The following is a 16064-nucleotide window of genomic DNA, read 5'->3' on the forward strand; positions in this document are numbered from 1 at the left end:
CAATCAACTTCAACTTCAAATTTATTTTGTGGCAAGGACCAATCACGACCTTCCGTCATTGACAAGGACACATAAAAGTGACACACATTTGAGTGATGTTTGTCATTGTCATTGTCAAAGTGACATAACATGTTTTTTTTTGTTCGTGTTTTAGAAGTAAAAGCGCGTTTAATTATTATGCCACATCGTGATGTCACGAATGATAATTCAGATTTTTAAGGTTTTCTCTGAAATAAATCAATAGAAAAATCGGAAACATTTTTTTTTGTGAATATTAGAGCCATATCTCTAAATGGTTTTCGAATTTCAACTGTATAAAATTTTGAAATGTTGTCAATTAGCAGCGCTAGTTGTGTTTTTCTTTTAACTTTAAGGACGGCCGACTGCCACTCTTCAGCTTGTTATGTGTAGGTACAAACATACAATACTTGGAGTTTGGGGGGGGGGGGGTATGAATGAATACTTACGTCGCGTTATGTTCACAGCATTGGAAGAGCACTCTCAACGCGTGGGTCCAGTGCCCGTCGCGCTCCTGCAGCCCTTTCTGTGAATAATATCATGTAAAAGTATCATTAACTTATATGGTATATTAATACCATTGGAATACTTAGCAAAAATACTTATTAAATCAACAACAAATTCAGAATCGCACCCAGTACCTCAGGGTCCAAACTGACCAATGTTATATTTTTTTCGTAGGTGGCTACGAAATTTCGTAGCCCGTAAACTTCCCGTAACTCGTCACGTACGTCACTTTCATGCAAAATTTTCTTCATCTCTTTTTTAAGCAAAGATAAGTAAAGTAATATTCCCCACCTCTAAGAACTCCGTGGTGAAGTAGAAGATGAGCGCACACTCCAGCATCAGCAGCAGGAGAACCAGGATCGAGTACTGAAACAATCACAATTATATAAAATACATTTGAATCTACAGCTAATCTAGTAGCTGCTTATTTTAAAGTGGCTATTCCCGCGAGCTTCATTTCACCTTTAAAAGTTTTCCTGTGGGAATTCCGGGAAAGCCTATGTGTTAATCCAGGGTGTCAGCTAACTTCATACCAAATTTAATTTAAATCGGTTCAGCCGTATTCACGTGTTCTGGAGTGGAAACTACGGTTAGGCAAACGTAGTGAAGGACGCCCTCCGGCTAGATTTGGTGACGACTTGCGAAAGCTCTATAGATCGCATCCAGTGGCGTGTTCTGGGAGCCCTACGCTCAGCAGTGGACTTCTATAGGCTGATGATGATAATTAATCCTGACTATAACAGATAGAGACAGACACACAGTTAAGCTTATAACACCTGCTCTATTTTCATCAAGGGTTACAAACATTTATTGAATTGAACAGGAAGACCGAATTTAGAATGTTGTGGCGCTTTGTAGACGATTGATGAGAGCTGATAAAAGACATACCATAAACAACAAAAACGGCGACCTCCCCACGGCTCCATAGACTCCCATGAACGTGATGCAGAACAGGGCTCCGGAGACGGCGGCCAGCGCCACCCCCAGCGGGGGGGAGAGAACTTCGCGCGGGAGCAGGGCCTGGGGGTGGAGAGCATAAAATTTTTAATAATATAATAATAGAATAGAATAGAATAATATTTATTTCAGACAAAAGTCCATAGTTGTGTTAGTAACAATTTGGCTTATTATCTAGGTTAGTTACATTATTAAATTAAAAAGAATAACATTATTACATTATTAAATTAAATTATTAAATTAAAAACAATAATATTATTATTACATTATTAAATTTTAAAAAATAATATTATTAAATACATATTTATTTAATACAAATGCTCCCTGCAAACAAGTATTATAAATACTTATTTACAAAAAACTTTTGGATTTTTAGGGCTATGGATTTTTACCCAGTTACATAAAACAGGGCCATCGACCCTCTCACTAATTACCTTCAGGGTTCGACAGGCGCTGCCCCGGATCCTGCGCATCAGGGAAGCCGCTCTCTTTCGCATTATTGCGTGGAACCCGTCAGTGCGTGCATCTGCAAACATCCCTGACGCACTGCAGTATCGAGGCAGCCCCAGTAGAACCCTGAAGGCATTGTTATATTGGACGCGCAGAGCACTGTAGGCCTTCTGCGTATACTTGACCCACAGGCTGCATGTGTAGAAGGTTTGGCAATAAGCCTTAAAAAGCGACACCCTTACTTCTTTGGAGCAGCGTGCAAACCTGCGAGCCAGCATGTTACATCGGGCCGCCAGCGCTCTGCGTTCCCTCTCAATGTCAAGGTCATCCGTGAGGTCCTCCGTGACCCAATGACCCAGGTATTTAAATTTATTAACTCTGTTAAGAGGAGCACCACAGAGAGTTACTGGTGGAATATTATTGCAGGAGTGTCGCCCTGCCTTGAATACCAGCAACTCACTCTTCTTAACGTTATACCTGAGCCCATGCGCCACGGCGTAGGACTCACAGATGCCGATGAGTTTTCTTAGAGCACTGATCGAGGGACTCAGCAGCACCATATCGTCAGCATAACTAATGTTGTTAACAAACTTTCCATCAATAGAGCAGCCAACACCGGCGCTGCTGAGCTCCCCGACCAGACGGTTGACATACAGGTTGAAAAGCTTAGGCGAGGTCAACCCTCCCTGCCTCACCCCGCAGTCCAACCCATACGTGTCCGAGAGAGAGCCTGCCCATCTAACATTATTCTGTTGATGCCTATACCAATACCCCAGGATTGCCACAAGCTCAGAGGGAAGATTGGTCTCACCAGACAGTTTGTCCCAGAGGAGGTCATAAGACACAAGGTCAAATGCTTTCGAGAGGTCCAGGAAACACGCATATACCGGAGTTCTCCTATCCACATAGTACTGGGCAGTGTGCTTTAGACAGAGTATGGCAGATTCAGTGGACAGCCCAGGTCTAAACCCAAACTGTCCATCGTGCAGACACATATGTTTACCTAAATGGCTGTCAAGCACACTATCCAGCACCTTAGCCATGATGGTTGCCAGCGATATCGGCCTATAATTGTTTTTATCTGACGGGTCTCCTCTTTTATCTTTGATGATCGGAACAACAATTGTTTTCATTAGACCCTCAGGTAGATAGGAATGCCTAATACAGAGACTGTACAGCAAAGCCAGGACTCTTGGCAGGTGAACCCCAGCATACAGCAAATGCTCAATGCTAAGTCCATCATGCCCCGGCGATTTGCCTCTTGTCATTCGCACTATAATATTGCGAACTTCCTTGGCATTGACTGTGACGGGGGCGATGACGGAGTCAGCAGTGGGCATCCGCAGCGTGTCCCCCTGCCCCCTCGATAACTTCACCTTAAAATGCTCCATGAAGAGATTAGCAATCTCTGTGGTCTCACTTACCCCCTCCACACTCACAGGGAGGCCCGCCCTTGGGCTTAGCTTCTTAGTTTCTTTCCAAAACTGACTAAAGTTCTTATTCTTATGATGAGACGCAATTATGTCCATTTTTATTTGCGTTTCATTATCTTGGCACCACCTAAGTTTAGCCTTAAAAAGTTTCCTATCTTTATTCATTTGATCATAGCATGGTCCACGAGTTGGTTTGCCATTTATTAGCCACAACTGGAAACTCAGTCGGGCCTCCCTGTGAGACTCTTGGACATACCGATTCCAGCCGGTAACGTATTTTCGTTTTCTAACAGACCGTACGCTGCCGGTAGAAATAGCTGCCTCCGATAAAATTGTTACAATCTTATTGTATAGATTATCTATAACACTATTATGTTGTGTATTATCACACATAAAATCACAGCATTGATTTAGTTCAACTGGTAAGTCAATTTCTCTCAGCTTTTGGTTACACAGTTCCCTATATCTATCTATTTGAAGTTGACCCCTCTCCCCCCAAATAGCCTTATTTTTATTAGTAATAATAGTATCACAATTTTCTAACCTAGGCTTTATAATGTCTATATTGCACGTAATCTCTAATGGGAAATGGTCTGACCAGAAAACGTCATAATAAACTTTGGCACTTATTATTGATTGTTTAGTTGCGCTCGTGACTAAGCAATGGTCCAGCCACCGTCTACACCCGTGAGCGTCACTAACAAAGGTGTAGGTATCGGGCGGCAGCAATTCAAAGTCCGCACAAAACCAGTTTTGATCAGCACAAAAGTTTAACATTTCATTAGAAAACAACTCACCGGGGTGGGCGTTATAATCTCCCATTATAAATACTGAATCCACATCACAGTTTTCGATAATTGGGTGGATTTCAACAAGTCCTAAAAAATCTTCATTTCCGTGGACTTTTTTATCTTAAGGTTTTTTATATTAGAAAAACGCTTTTATTAAAGTTTTTGTTCATGTTAGTGTTCTTACTAAATGGGTAGCAGATAAGTTAAAAACTTAACGAGATACGGATGATTAAAAATTTCGTGCCACGGCGATGAAACATGCGTTCACGGCAATGAAACAAGCGTCCACGGCAATGAAACAAAGGCCCACGGCAATGAAACAAACTTCCACGGCAATGAAAGAACTGTATACAATGGAAATAAAAGAATCAATCCACTGCATTTTTTTAAAAAGACTGAGGGAAACGCAAACTTAGACAGGTATGTATGGCAGAAATATTTGGATAGATATTGGAACGAAAGAAAGAACGACAGTATGTATAAAAAATAAGAATATAGTATGGAATTCTCTAAGTAGCATTGTGGGGTCCGTATTGCGACGTATGAAAGAAAATGTTTCATTTCACACTAATAACATTCACAAACCTTGATCATAAACCTTACCTATAACATCTATATTTCCATAAGGTATAATATCCAATTTTTATACTGTTCATTTTATGTAAAATTCATAAAATATACTATAATATGACATAATCTGTGCAGAATTACATAACACCGGCAAAACACCTAGTACCAAAATATAAAGATAGGTGCGGTTAGGTGCACATGTTGGTCAGCTAAGCGTCCCCCTACATAGCGCCAATAATAATAACGCAGTCAAAACTCCTTGCACCAAAACCTAAACATAGAGCGTCTCCCCATGTAGCCCCGCTTCGCTTTTGATGAACATGTGCACTTAACCGCTCCTCCTCGCTTTTCTCGTCATCGCACCTATCTTTAGGTTGTGGTGCTAGAGGTTTTGATGGTGTTGTGTAATTTAACACAGATTATGTGATATGATAGAATGTTTTATGAACTTTATGCTAAATCATAGTATATTTTAATTGGTATAATAATATGAAATGTACATGTTATCATCATCAGCCTATAATCATCCAATGCTGGACATAGGCCTCTCCCAAGGAGCGCCACAACACTCGGTCCTCGGTCTTCCGAATCCAGCCACTAACGGCTACCTGCCTAAGCTATTATGACAGCTATGTTGGTAACCTTAGTCCTCTGACGTATAACCTCTTTTCTGATACCATCCATAAGAGAAACCCTAAGCATAGCTCTCTCCATAGCACGCTGAGTGACTTTAAATCGGTGGACCAGTCCCACCATCAGTGTCCACGTCTCTGCACCATATTTCATAACTGGCAGGGCGCAATGGTTGAAGACTGTTGGATGCCTAGCCGAATAGTCTGCCTCCGGTAGTCATATTATTGCACAACTTCGATAGTTGTCTCAGGTCACGAACGATCACCGGCTCCGGTTTTATGTGAACATTCTACATGACTTTTGCCTTGCCCAAGAACATACGGAGGCCTACACGTTGCAAGCAGCATTAAGGCCACTTAGCATCTAGCTGAGTTCCTGCAGAGATGCATGTTCTATTATATTCTATTCTACTATCTGTGGGAGGTCTAAGTACCTGCACCTGGCTCTCTCGAATGGGACCTTTGTGCAATGTGAATATTCTATTCCAAGGTCTAAGCTGCCTTTCTAAGCTTGGACCATTTCCCACCACGCTGGTCCACAGGGGGTGGCTGGGTTCACATATTATCTAGATGTGCTAAATCTATAGGTAGATATGCAGGATTCGTCACGATGTTTTCCTTCACCGTAAAAGCGATGGTATACATTGTATTTAAATTCAAAGGAACACATTGGTACATGTCAGCGCCGGAATTTGCACCCGCATCACTGGCGTGGGAAGCGGGCGCTTACCCGACTGAGCTACCACCGATCTTATTTATACATAACGTTCATTATAATTGATTCCATTGTTATTATTAATGTCATCATCATCATCAGCCAATAATCATCCACTGCTAGACATAGGCCTCTCCCAAGGAGCGCCACAACACTCGGTCCTCGGCCTTCCTCATCCAACCACTACCCGCCACCCGCCTAAGGTCGTCAGTCCAGCGGGCAGGAGGGCGTCCCACGCTGCGTTTGCCTGTTCGTGGTCCCAACTCGTCTACCCCAACGGTTATCGGTTCTTCGGCAGATATGACCAGCCCACTGCCACTTCAGCTTGCATATTTTGACAGCTATGTCGGTAACCTTAGTCCTCTGACGGATAACCTCATTTCTGATACGATCCATCAGAGAAACCCCAAGCATAGCTCTCTCCATAGCACGCTGAGCGACTTTAAATCGGTGGACCAGTCCTACCGTCAGTGTCTACGTCTCTGCACCATACGTCATCACTGGCAGGACGCACTGGTTGAAGACTTTTGTCTTCAGGCTCTGAGGAATGGCCGAGGAGAATATGTGACGAAGTTTCCCGAATGCAGCCCAACCCAGTTGGATGCGCCTTGCAGCCTCCTTGGCGAAGTTGCTTCTGCCTAGCCGAATAGTCTGCCCGAGGTAGACATATTTTTGCACAACTTCGATTGTTGCCTCACCAACGGCGACCGGCCCCGGTTTGATGTGAGCATTGTACATGACTTTCGTCTTGTCCAAGTTCAAACCGAGGCCAACACGTCGGGAAGCAGCATTTAGGCCACTTAGCATCCAGCTGAGTTCCTGCAGAGATTCTGCCGAGATTCTGCCATAATAACGATGTCGTCCGCGAAGCGGAGGTGTGACATGTACTCGCCATTTATACATATGCCATGTCCTTTCCAGTCCAACGTCTTAAAGACATCTTCCAATGCATTGGTGAACAGTTTCGGAGATATCACATCCCCCTGTCTCACTCCACGTTGCAGTTGGATAGGTCTTGTCTTGTGGTCCTGTACTTGGACAGTCATAGTAGCGGCATTGTACAGACATCTCAACACCTCGATATAGCGCCAATCGATTATTAATGTAATATTATATATTTCGTTTTTATACATCTCGATACGCACCCGTCTTAACGCACTGCAAAAAGAGGTAATTTGACTAGTCCTGTAGGTAATACCTATGTCAGTGATCGGTATTACCTGTATTACAGGTAAAAGATGGTAAAGATATGTTACTTTGCCTAATCATACATACCACGGCGATGAAAACATAAGTCACGGAAATGAATAACCTGGCCACGGAAATGAATAACCTAACCACGGCAATGAATACAAATTATTTTACAGGACACGGCAATGAAATTTTTTTCATTTCCGTGGCTTTTTTTTCATTGCCATAGCAAATATTGGCCACGGAAGCCACGGAAATGAAAGCATGGCGATGAAAACCAAGGCATTAAATATAAATAACTAAAAAAGTATTAACTATTCGAAGAAATAAACACTTTATAAGATAAATATTTTCAAAAAGCTTTCTTTTGAATGCTTACTCTAGAAGACAAACTTAATTTTATAGAAGTTATATCTATCCACGGCAATGAAAGAAAAAATGTCCAGTCCCCAAAATTTTTACTGATTTCCACTATAGCGCAAAAACGCGGGCACCGATGTACCTCCTTCCACGTCGAGCAGTTAGGCGACACTTGTAAGAAACGATTAGCGCACTGAGGGGGGCACACAAGTTCATAGGTAAAACAATATCCTTGATCATGTTTAGGACACGGCGATGAACAGAAGTTCTGGGACACATGAATTTTCACTTACCGTTCGTTATATTCTTTATATATTTCAATAAATGTGTTCCGTGACAATACTTTAACTATTAATGTATCAAATGAAACTAAGTTTAACTATCAATACTCAATATTTTTTCATCAATGAAGAATAATACAAAACGTGGTGACCTGGGGACAGACACGGCAATGAAAGATTTGGAGGTTTAATATTTTTTTTTTAAATATCCATTAATCCTATTAATAAAATATTTAGTGCTACACATAGATAACTATTTCACTTAACCGGAAAAAAATATTAGAAAATTATAACTTGGTTTTTTAGTACCGATTTCATTGATGCCACGCAATTTTTGGCTGCGGGAAATTCACCCAATTGCGTTAATCTCACTTAGGCATTCCGTAAACTCGACTAGATTACTGGCAGAGTCCGTAGGCATGTATACCGACACGATAAGAAAGGAACGCGCACCCAACTTAACTTTTATGGCCGCGAGCCGCACACTGTTACACTGCACAATCGAAACGCACTGAAAAATGCTCTTCCGCCACAGGATAGCGACCCCACCGTGAGGTCTCCCCCTTAGTATAGTGGACGAGTCCACTGCTGAGGTCCCAGTAAATCCAAATTCACCATCCATAGTCCCAAGAAACTGCAGATCGTGCTCCATTAGCCATGTTTCCTGTAGCGCAATAATATCAGCCGACTTACACAGCTCACGAACACAATCAGCTGATCGCTTTACTGATTTACAGTTATAACTAACAAATTTACTTGTGTTATTTTCGTTTACTGTCATACTTGGGTTCGCTATTTTCCAGTAATCGTCTCGCTGCTGCTACTGAAACGATCCGATGAGTGCTTTAGCCTGAAAAATCGTCTGAAATATACTCCTTCAGGCCAAAAGGTAGATTCCAAGAACAGCGGAATTTTGTGTTTAGGTACAAAAATCTTAAATGACCCATAGTTTTTAGGCGTTTTTGTTTTAATCCTTTCCAGTGTAACTTTTACTTGGGTTTTACTATAAATGAAATCAATAACATCGTTGTCACTAACATCTTTATTTACGTTATATACAAACAACGGTACGTTTGTTTCCGCTGCTCTAAATTTGTCGTTCGGCTGAGTCACGGCCCTGCCGGCGCATCCAGCAAACCGGTTTCTCATCTTTTTCCTCTGCACCGTCTGCCACTCTTCGTCCTTAGGATTTTGCTTCCAAGTACCATCTTCACGTACCATGTCGGCAAACGACTTCGAACGCACGGATAATATAACGGACGAATAATATAATAATAAACATAGGCTATTATGCATGTAATACCTATGAGGTGACTAGACTTTTAGCAACTAAAAACGTAAATATTTTGATCAAATTCTAAATTATACATATGTTTGAAATAATTGGGGCCATTTGGTGTCATTGTAAGGGGAACATTTTCATTGTTCACGAGTGTATTATTCCTGAAAGTTTCCAAACTCTAATTACTTACAAACAAAGCCACGCGCCGAGTGCAATGAAATTTCCATGAGACTATGACATGAAATAGGCCGCCACAGGACTGCGTTCATAAAATATTGACCACAGTAATTCACCCCTCCATTATCCCTGGACATTGAATTAACCACCACAATGGCCGGAATTGATCTATTATTCAGTTTCAGCACGATCGCACCGGCGCATGTCATGAAATGCGACTTCCGTGTAAAAATAGAGCTTTTTTAGTCCGGGAGAGTGGGGACATTTATCACAGTCTCACCATCATCAGCCTTTAGCAGTCCACTGCTGGACGTAGGCCTCCCAAAGCACGCTACTGGATGCGATCTATAGCTTTCCGCATCCAATCATAAGAATAAGAATAATTTTATTTCCATAAAAATGTTACAGTAACTTGTTATACAAAAACAACAATTGAGTATGTCTCTACTCCCTAAAGTAGGGTGAACCCTGTGTCTTAGGATGAGTAGTAACACTTCCCGAAAAATTAGAATTTATGCGAATACATAACCTTAAGCCACCTTTCGCAAGTCGTCACCACATCTAGGCAGAGGGCGTCCCACACTAAGTTTGCCTACCCCAGTCTACATGGGGTGACAGTGAAAATGAAACGACTCGACAAATAACACCCCACTTCTACCCCTCTTCTACCATTGAACTTTTATTTTTAGTAAGCTTGTGACTTTATTCATTGGTGCAATGGTTGTTATCAGGTTGAACTTAAAATGGTCTGACCGTTTTTTTTTTTTTTTTTTAAAGATTTTATTATCACTCCACAGACTTTATGTCCGTGCCTTTTTGAGAGATCAATATATTGTGAGAGTTTGGTTGTTTTTTATCTTCATCTTTTAACTACTCACTACTCAATGTGGAAGCTTATAATATATATATTTTATCTTTTATATATATATATATATATATATATTATTATTTTTTTTGCACTCCTGGAGGAAAATCTACACAGACCTGGCCTGACCGTTTGATAAAATGCAGAATCACCATATTGTTCGTACCTATATTAATATACAATTAATCTAAGGTTTCAAATAAATGCATTCTAATCTAGATTAGTTATTCAGCTCCGGGCCTACCCTCAGATCCAGGTCGCGATATAATGACAGAGTCCTGGGGCCGATACACCCGTGTATTTAGATGACATGATAGATATCGGTGTTATGATAGGCTCAATCGAGTAACAATGATAGGCTTTTAGGGTCAGACTAAGTGAGATCTTGATTATTGTGAGTACTGTTTACACAAATTAAAGGAAGAATAAGATACGTAGGTATTTACCAGCAATGAAAAAAATCCACTTACAAATTGCCGACCATAAAGGGGCCCCTTTTTTAATTCATTGTTTTTTTTTATTTAGACAATATTTTTTATGTTGATATGAACTTTTTGTAAAATTTAGTTCTATCTATATTATCTAGATGCCTTTATTGTCTAATGTAGATCTAATCGTTATTAATTATGACACGCAACAAAATATTTTATTCACTATTTTAGTATTATTGTATTATTGTTGATTATTTTAGGCTAATTCCATTCGATTTGTCACTGTTTGGGTCACCCTTATTAGGTATCCCAATGGATACCTACTTACCTAATACCCAAACCAAGTTATCCGACAGGAACACCGAGTTATGGAGTTCAGATAGTAAAAAAAATTAATATGTGTGGACATCTCACATACGGGACTAACATAACACTCTGGCGAAAAGTGGGTGCAGCAATGCACCTCTGCCTACCCCGCAAGGGAGTACATTAGTACAAGGCGTGAGTGCGTGTTTTTTTTTTTATCTCACATACGGCCATCCGATCCCAAGCAAGGCAGAACCTGTGTTATGGGTATCGGACAGCTGATATATCTACACAGATACATAGATGAATAGGTACATATGAAATAGATAAACGACAACCAGACACAAGTGCTCAACACACGAATGTTTGCCCTGGGCGGGATTCGAACCCGCGGCCCCAAGCTTCGGAAGCAGCTTCACTACCGCCTAAGCTACGGTGCCGTCATGTAAATAATATATTTACCCGGGTTCGATGCCTAGTCGGGGCAGATATTTGTAAAAGTGCTGGAGTAAAAATAAGAGCTGCGCGTTTTACGTTAAATTTATAAAATCCTTCGGTTTGTGACATAAGAATGATGCAAGCGTGACATAGTAACGAATGACTATTGTGTACCTACTGCCAGTGCTGGTACCACTCGGTACCACGCGGTACGTGGTAGGTCATGACCCGGTCACGACACAACCTGGTTTGTCATCAAAGAACGGTTATCGTTTGCGGAATATATTGATTTCTTTTAAATGACTATCTTTTTCATTCAGTTGGAACAAAGAATAGACAGTTGGATAATGGTATGATGCTCGAACGAAGCATAATTAAGTAACTAGTCGAAATAGCTTCACTGCAGTGATCGTAACTGAGCATTGAAGTTAAAAGCAACACATAGCATGGTCACTCATAAGATGGGTGACCGATTTCAAGTTATTGTTTCCTAGGCGATTCCGTGCTTCAGACGGCACGTTAAGCCGCGTGGGTCCCGGTTGCTGCTACGGCAGCAGTCGTAAAACCAGACGCCTTGGTCAGCTTGAAAACATCTGATAGTCGGGTAGCCCACTTACCCGACAACTCTCTCAGAACAAGCTTACTTGTGTTGGGTCCACCAACCCGCACTGGGCCAACCCTTCCTTCATTGGAAGGTGACCCGAGCCCCAGTAGTGGGGACGTGATGGGTCGTGATGATGATGATGATGTACCTTAACAGCGGAGTGTCCAGCGCTCTGTATGACGGCAGACAGGGTGGCGGGGGACGCGATCATCCACAGGCTCAGCGTGAAGAGGAGGGCACAGCACGTCTGGAACATAATCACATCAGATCAAAAATCCAGTTTTAACCCGTTGGAACAAGAGGGGTGTTGTAAGTTTAAAGTGCCTGTATATCTGTGTTTGTGTATATCTTTCTAAAATTTTATAAAGTGTCTATTTATATGTCTTTGCTAGCAAAGCCCCCAAACGGCTGAACGTATTTTGGTTTTGATTTTTTAGGGTGACAGATAATGTTACCCGAGTGTTTTTAGGTTATATTTTATCAAAATCTAAAATTATGCCACTTTGAGTGTTGAATGTCGGGAGTTTTCAACGTTGTTTATAGCCAATGTCTCCATAGTCGGTTAGAGCATAAACAGGGAGTAGTGGATGAGGTTATTAAAACCCTTGTTTAAATAAGTTATTAAGGTGTTAAACAACCGCGATTACAGGATTCAAGGCGAACACATGGACAAGGTCAAGACAATGAAACAAAGTCAAGGTCTAGAAACAAATCTAGACGTGAATTATTAAATCTGGGTGATTATCCTTGAGAATGGTGTGATTGACCTCGGTAGAACATGTATGTACCTAAGTACTGAGCAAAAATATTGTAGTTAAAAGTACCCAAAAGTGTTTAGGTGGATTATTCTGTTGTACGTAGTTAAGTATTAGGCTCTAGCTAGACAGACGGACCACATTTCAACTGCAAATTGCCATTCAGGTGCAGATTAAATGCATTTGACACGACTGCAATAGAACTAGATTTCGTTCGTCCTAGATTTTACAAAGTATAACTATTCTTAAAGTAAATTACTTAACAGATTCTGAAAGGATCAACAGTAAATTGTCCCGCCAATAGAACGATACGTCGCTTAATCGTTGGAAAATCGACTGTTGATGAACCGTTCAGAATCTGTCAATCTGAGATAAAAAAACAGACTTTAGCTTTCACGTGCATACTGTGCTACACACAGAATCAAACAGAGGGTGGTTGCCATAATCAAACAGAAGTGGTAACCAATATTTGTTTTGGTGACTGTAAAAACAGTTATTATTAATTTAATGAACTTACCATGGCTATTAAATTAACTACGACGAGTATGACGGCGGCCACTCGCGAAGTTCGGGAGGTTTTGCGACCCATTTCAGGAAATATCTATTAAAATAAATAATGTTATATGGAACGTGGATTATTAATACTAAACTTAGCTCCAATTTCCCCATAGTCGGTTAGATCGTAACCAGGGAAAGGTTGATCAATTACAGGGTGTTGCAAAAAGGATATCCTAGATAGTAGAATCCTAAGCCAAAACCTACATGTATATCTAAGCCTGAAACTGAAATCAGAATTTGAAAATTCGCGATAAACATAATTCATTTTCCATAGAAACTTTGTTGGTCACGTGACTTTTTCGCGAATTGTGAAATTCTGATTTCAGTTTCGGGCTTAGATATACCATGCTGCACATGTAGGTTTCGGCTTCGTATACCCTTTTTGCAACACCCTGTATACGTCATATCCATATAAAACTCTTGACAGATGTGTCAAAAGTTTACAACTACTCCCTTGGCACCTTACCCTCCTAGAAATTGGCACTTAATAAAAGCGAATTAACCAAACATGTTTCTTTCTCAACTACCTGTCTCTCTGGACTCTTATTTCTGTAAAAAAAATCTGTTCTAAAAGTTCACTTTCGAGCGGAGCGGCTTTTGGCTGCGTTCCCAGTAGGCAAACTGTTCGCTCGTTACACCCGTAGAGCGCAATATTAATCATAATCATAATCGCAATATCATAACATTGGGAACTGTGAACACTCTGTATACTAAACTAATACGCCACTAACTTAGGCCGGGGTCTCCTATTTACGCCGCAAGTCGCGTCCAGCGTCACGCCGTAGGCCGCGTCATGATGCTCACTATAGAAATGTACTGATGCGGTCTCTCTCACACGCCGACGTTGGCGCGTAGACATAATGAGCATTGTGACGCGGCCTACGGCGGTGACACTTGACGCGACCTACGGAATAAATAGGAGACCCAGGCCTTAGTTAACAGTGAACAGTTTGTCTACTGGAAACGCAGACTTATAAGGATAAAAGTACTATTTTATAATTAGCTACAGGCTACTTTTTAAAACTCTGGGGAAATCCTTTGAAATTATAAAGCTAGTCTAATAATAGAGAATACTTAGTAATAATATACCGTTAGAAAGAAACAGTGACTCGATATCAAGGCTTTCATTCTCTAAGACTTCAGTGGAGACATATCTGGGTGGTCTCGATATAAATAAGGGTGCTGGGAGCGATGGTCTTCCATCCGTATTCTGGATCAGATGTGCACCCTCCCTTGCTACACCAATTTCCATCATCTTTAATAGATCGCTTAAAGAAGGTATATTTCCATCTAAGTGGAAAGTAGCTAACATAGTACCAATACACAAAAAGGGCACTAAAACTCGAGTAGAACATTATAGAGGGATATCTATACTAAACATTATTGGAAAGACATGCGAAAAAATGGTTTATGATGGGATTTACACACTAATTTCTCGACAGATTCCTGAACAACAGCATGGATTTCTTAGGAAAAGGTCGACTATCACTAATTTGGTTTGTTTTACGAAATTTTTGTTGTCTAATATGGAAGGCGGTGGGCAGGTTGACGTGATCTACACGGACTTCGAAAAAGCTTTCGACCGAGTAGATCACGCCATCCTGCTACAGAAACTGCAGCAACTAGGAATCCATGGTGACCTGCTTCGCTGGATTAAATCGTATCTGTCAAATCGATCGCAGGCTGTAGTACTGGGTGGTTATAGGTCAGATTTGGTTTCGATTCCGACAGGCGTACCTCAAGGGTCACATTTAGGCCCCTTGTTCTACAATGCGTATATATATGATATACATAAGACCTTGGTCACAACTAATCATCTTTTATACGCAGATGATAAAAAAATATACTTCAAAGTGAAAAACCATATAGATTGTGAGGCTGTTCAAGCAGACTTAAATTCTTTGTCCAACTATTACACTAGAAATAAAATAACTGTTAATGTTAGTAAGTGCGTGTGTGTTAGTTTTACGCGAAAACCCAAGCCAATTCTTTATCATTACAATTTCAACGGTGCTGTAATACAAAGAGCTGATAATGTTAAAGATCTTGGAGTGTTGATGGACTCTAAATGTCTGTTCTCTGACCACGTGGACTTTATCGCTGCCAAAGCATACAGAGGTCTTGGCTTTGTCACGCGTTCTTGTAAACCATTTAATGATATTAGCGCAATCAAATCCGTTTACTAAGCATATGTCCGCAGTATTTTAGAATATGCAAGCCCTATTTGGTCTCCACATTACATGATCCACAAACACCGGTTAGAAAGCATCCAAAAAAAGTTCATCAACCACCTGAACTTTCGTCAGCGATACTCCACTACAGGATACGTAGATGGGTGCCGTAGGAATAATATCCCTACGTTAGAGGAACGCCGCATTATGTTGGATATGGGATTCTTGTACGACCTGATGCTTGGTCGCGTAGACTGCAGTGCGCTGGTGGGCGCGGTGACGTACCGCGCGCCGCGCCGCCGCACGCGCCACACGCCGCTGCTGCATGTGCCCCCTCACGCCACCAACTACGGCTCTAACGAACCTCTCACTCGAGCAGCAGCCACATATAATAAGCTATTCAGCGAGATTGACATGTTTAATACATCCAAAAATACTTTTAAAAAACTTATTCTACATAAATTAACAGAATAATTAGGTACCTACACTGTCTTTATTTGTATTTGTGTACTTATTAACTTTAATAAGTCACATGTTTATTATCATGAGTACAGTTCTCTCCAGTGAAATTC

General features: G+C 41.0%; 1 protein-coding gene across 1 annotated transcript; it reads right to left on the bottom strand.

Annotated features, from left to right (window-relative positions):
• Nucleotides 1-463: 463 nt before the first annotated feature.
• LOC125488571 lies at nucleotides 464-13405 on the bottom strand. The gene is made up of 5 exons (XM_048629758.1): nucleotides 13281-13405; nucleotides 12157-12255; nucleotides 1414-1545; nucleotides 817-891; nucleotides 464-544 (listed from the first exon to the last, which is right to left on the bottom strand). Exons 1-5 carry the CDS (start codon nucleotides 13350-13352, stop codon nucleotides 464-466), a joined length of 459 nt encoding a protein of 152 aa, XP_048485715.1. The 5' UTR covers nucleotides 13353-13405.
• Between the last annotated feature and the right edge of the window lie 2659 nt (nucleotides 13406-16064).

The sequence above is a fragment of the Plutella xylostella genome, chromosome 24 (assembly GCF_932276165.1).
Source record: "Plutella xylostella chromosome 24, ilPluXylo3.1, whole genome shotgun sequence".
Lineage (NCBI taxonomy): Eukaryota > Metazoa > Arthropoda > Insecta > Lepidoptera > Plutellidae > Plutella > Plutella xylostella.

Excerpts from the sequence above, each read along its gene's own strand:
- LOC125488571 (XM_048629758.1), bottom strand. The coding sequence starts at position 13,352 with ATGGGTCGCAAAACCTCCCGAACTTCGCGAGTGGCCGCCGTCATACTC. Across the intron at positions 1,546-12,156 it reads CTGGACACTCCGCTGTTAAG|GCCCTGCTCCCGCGCGAAGT; the intron begins GTACATCATCAT and ends CTCCACCCCCAG. Across the intron at positions 545-816 it reads TCACCACGGAGTTCTTAGAG|AAAGGGCTGCAGGAGCGCGA; the intron begins GTGGGGAATATT and ends TATTATTCACAG.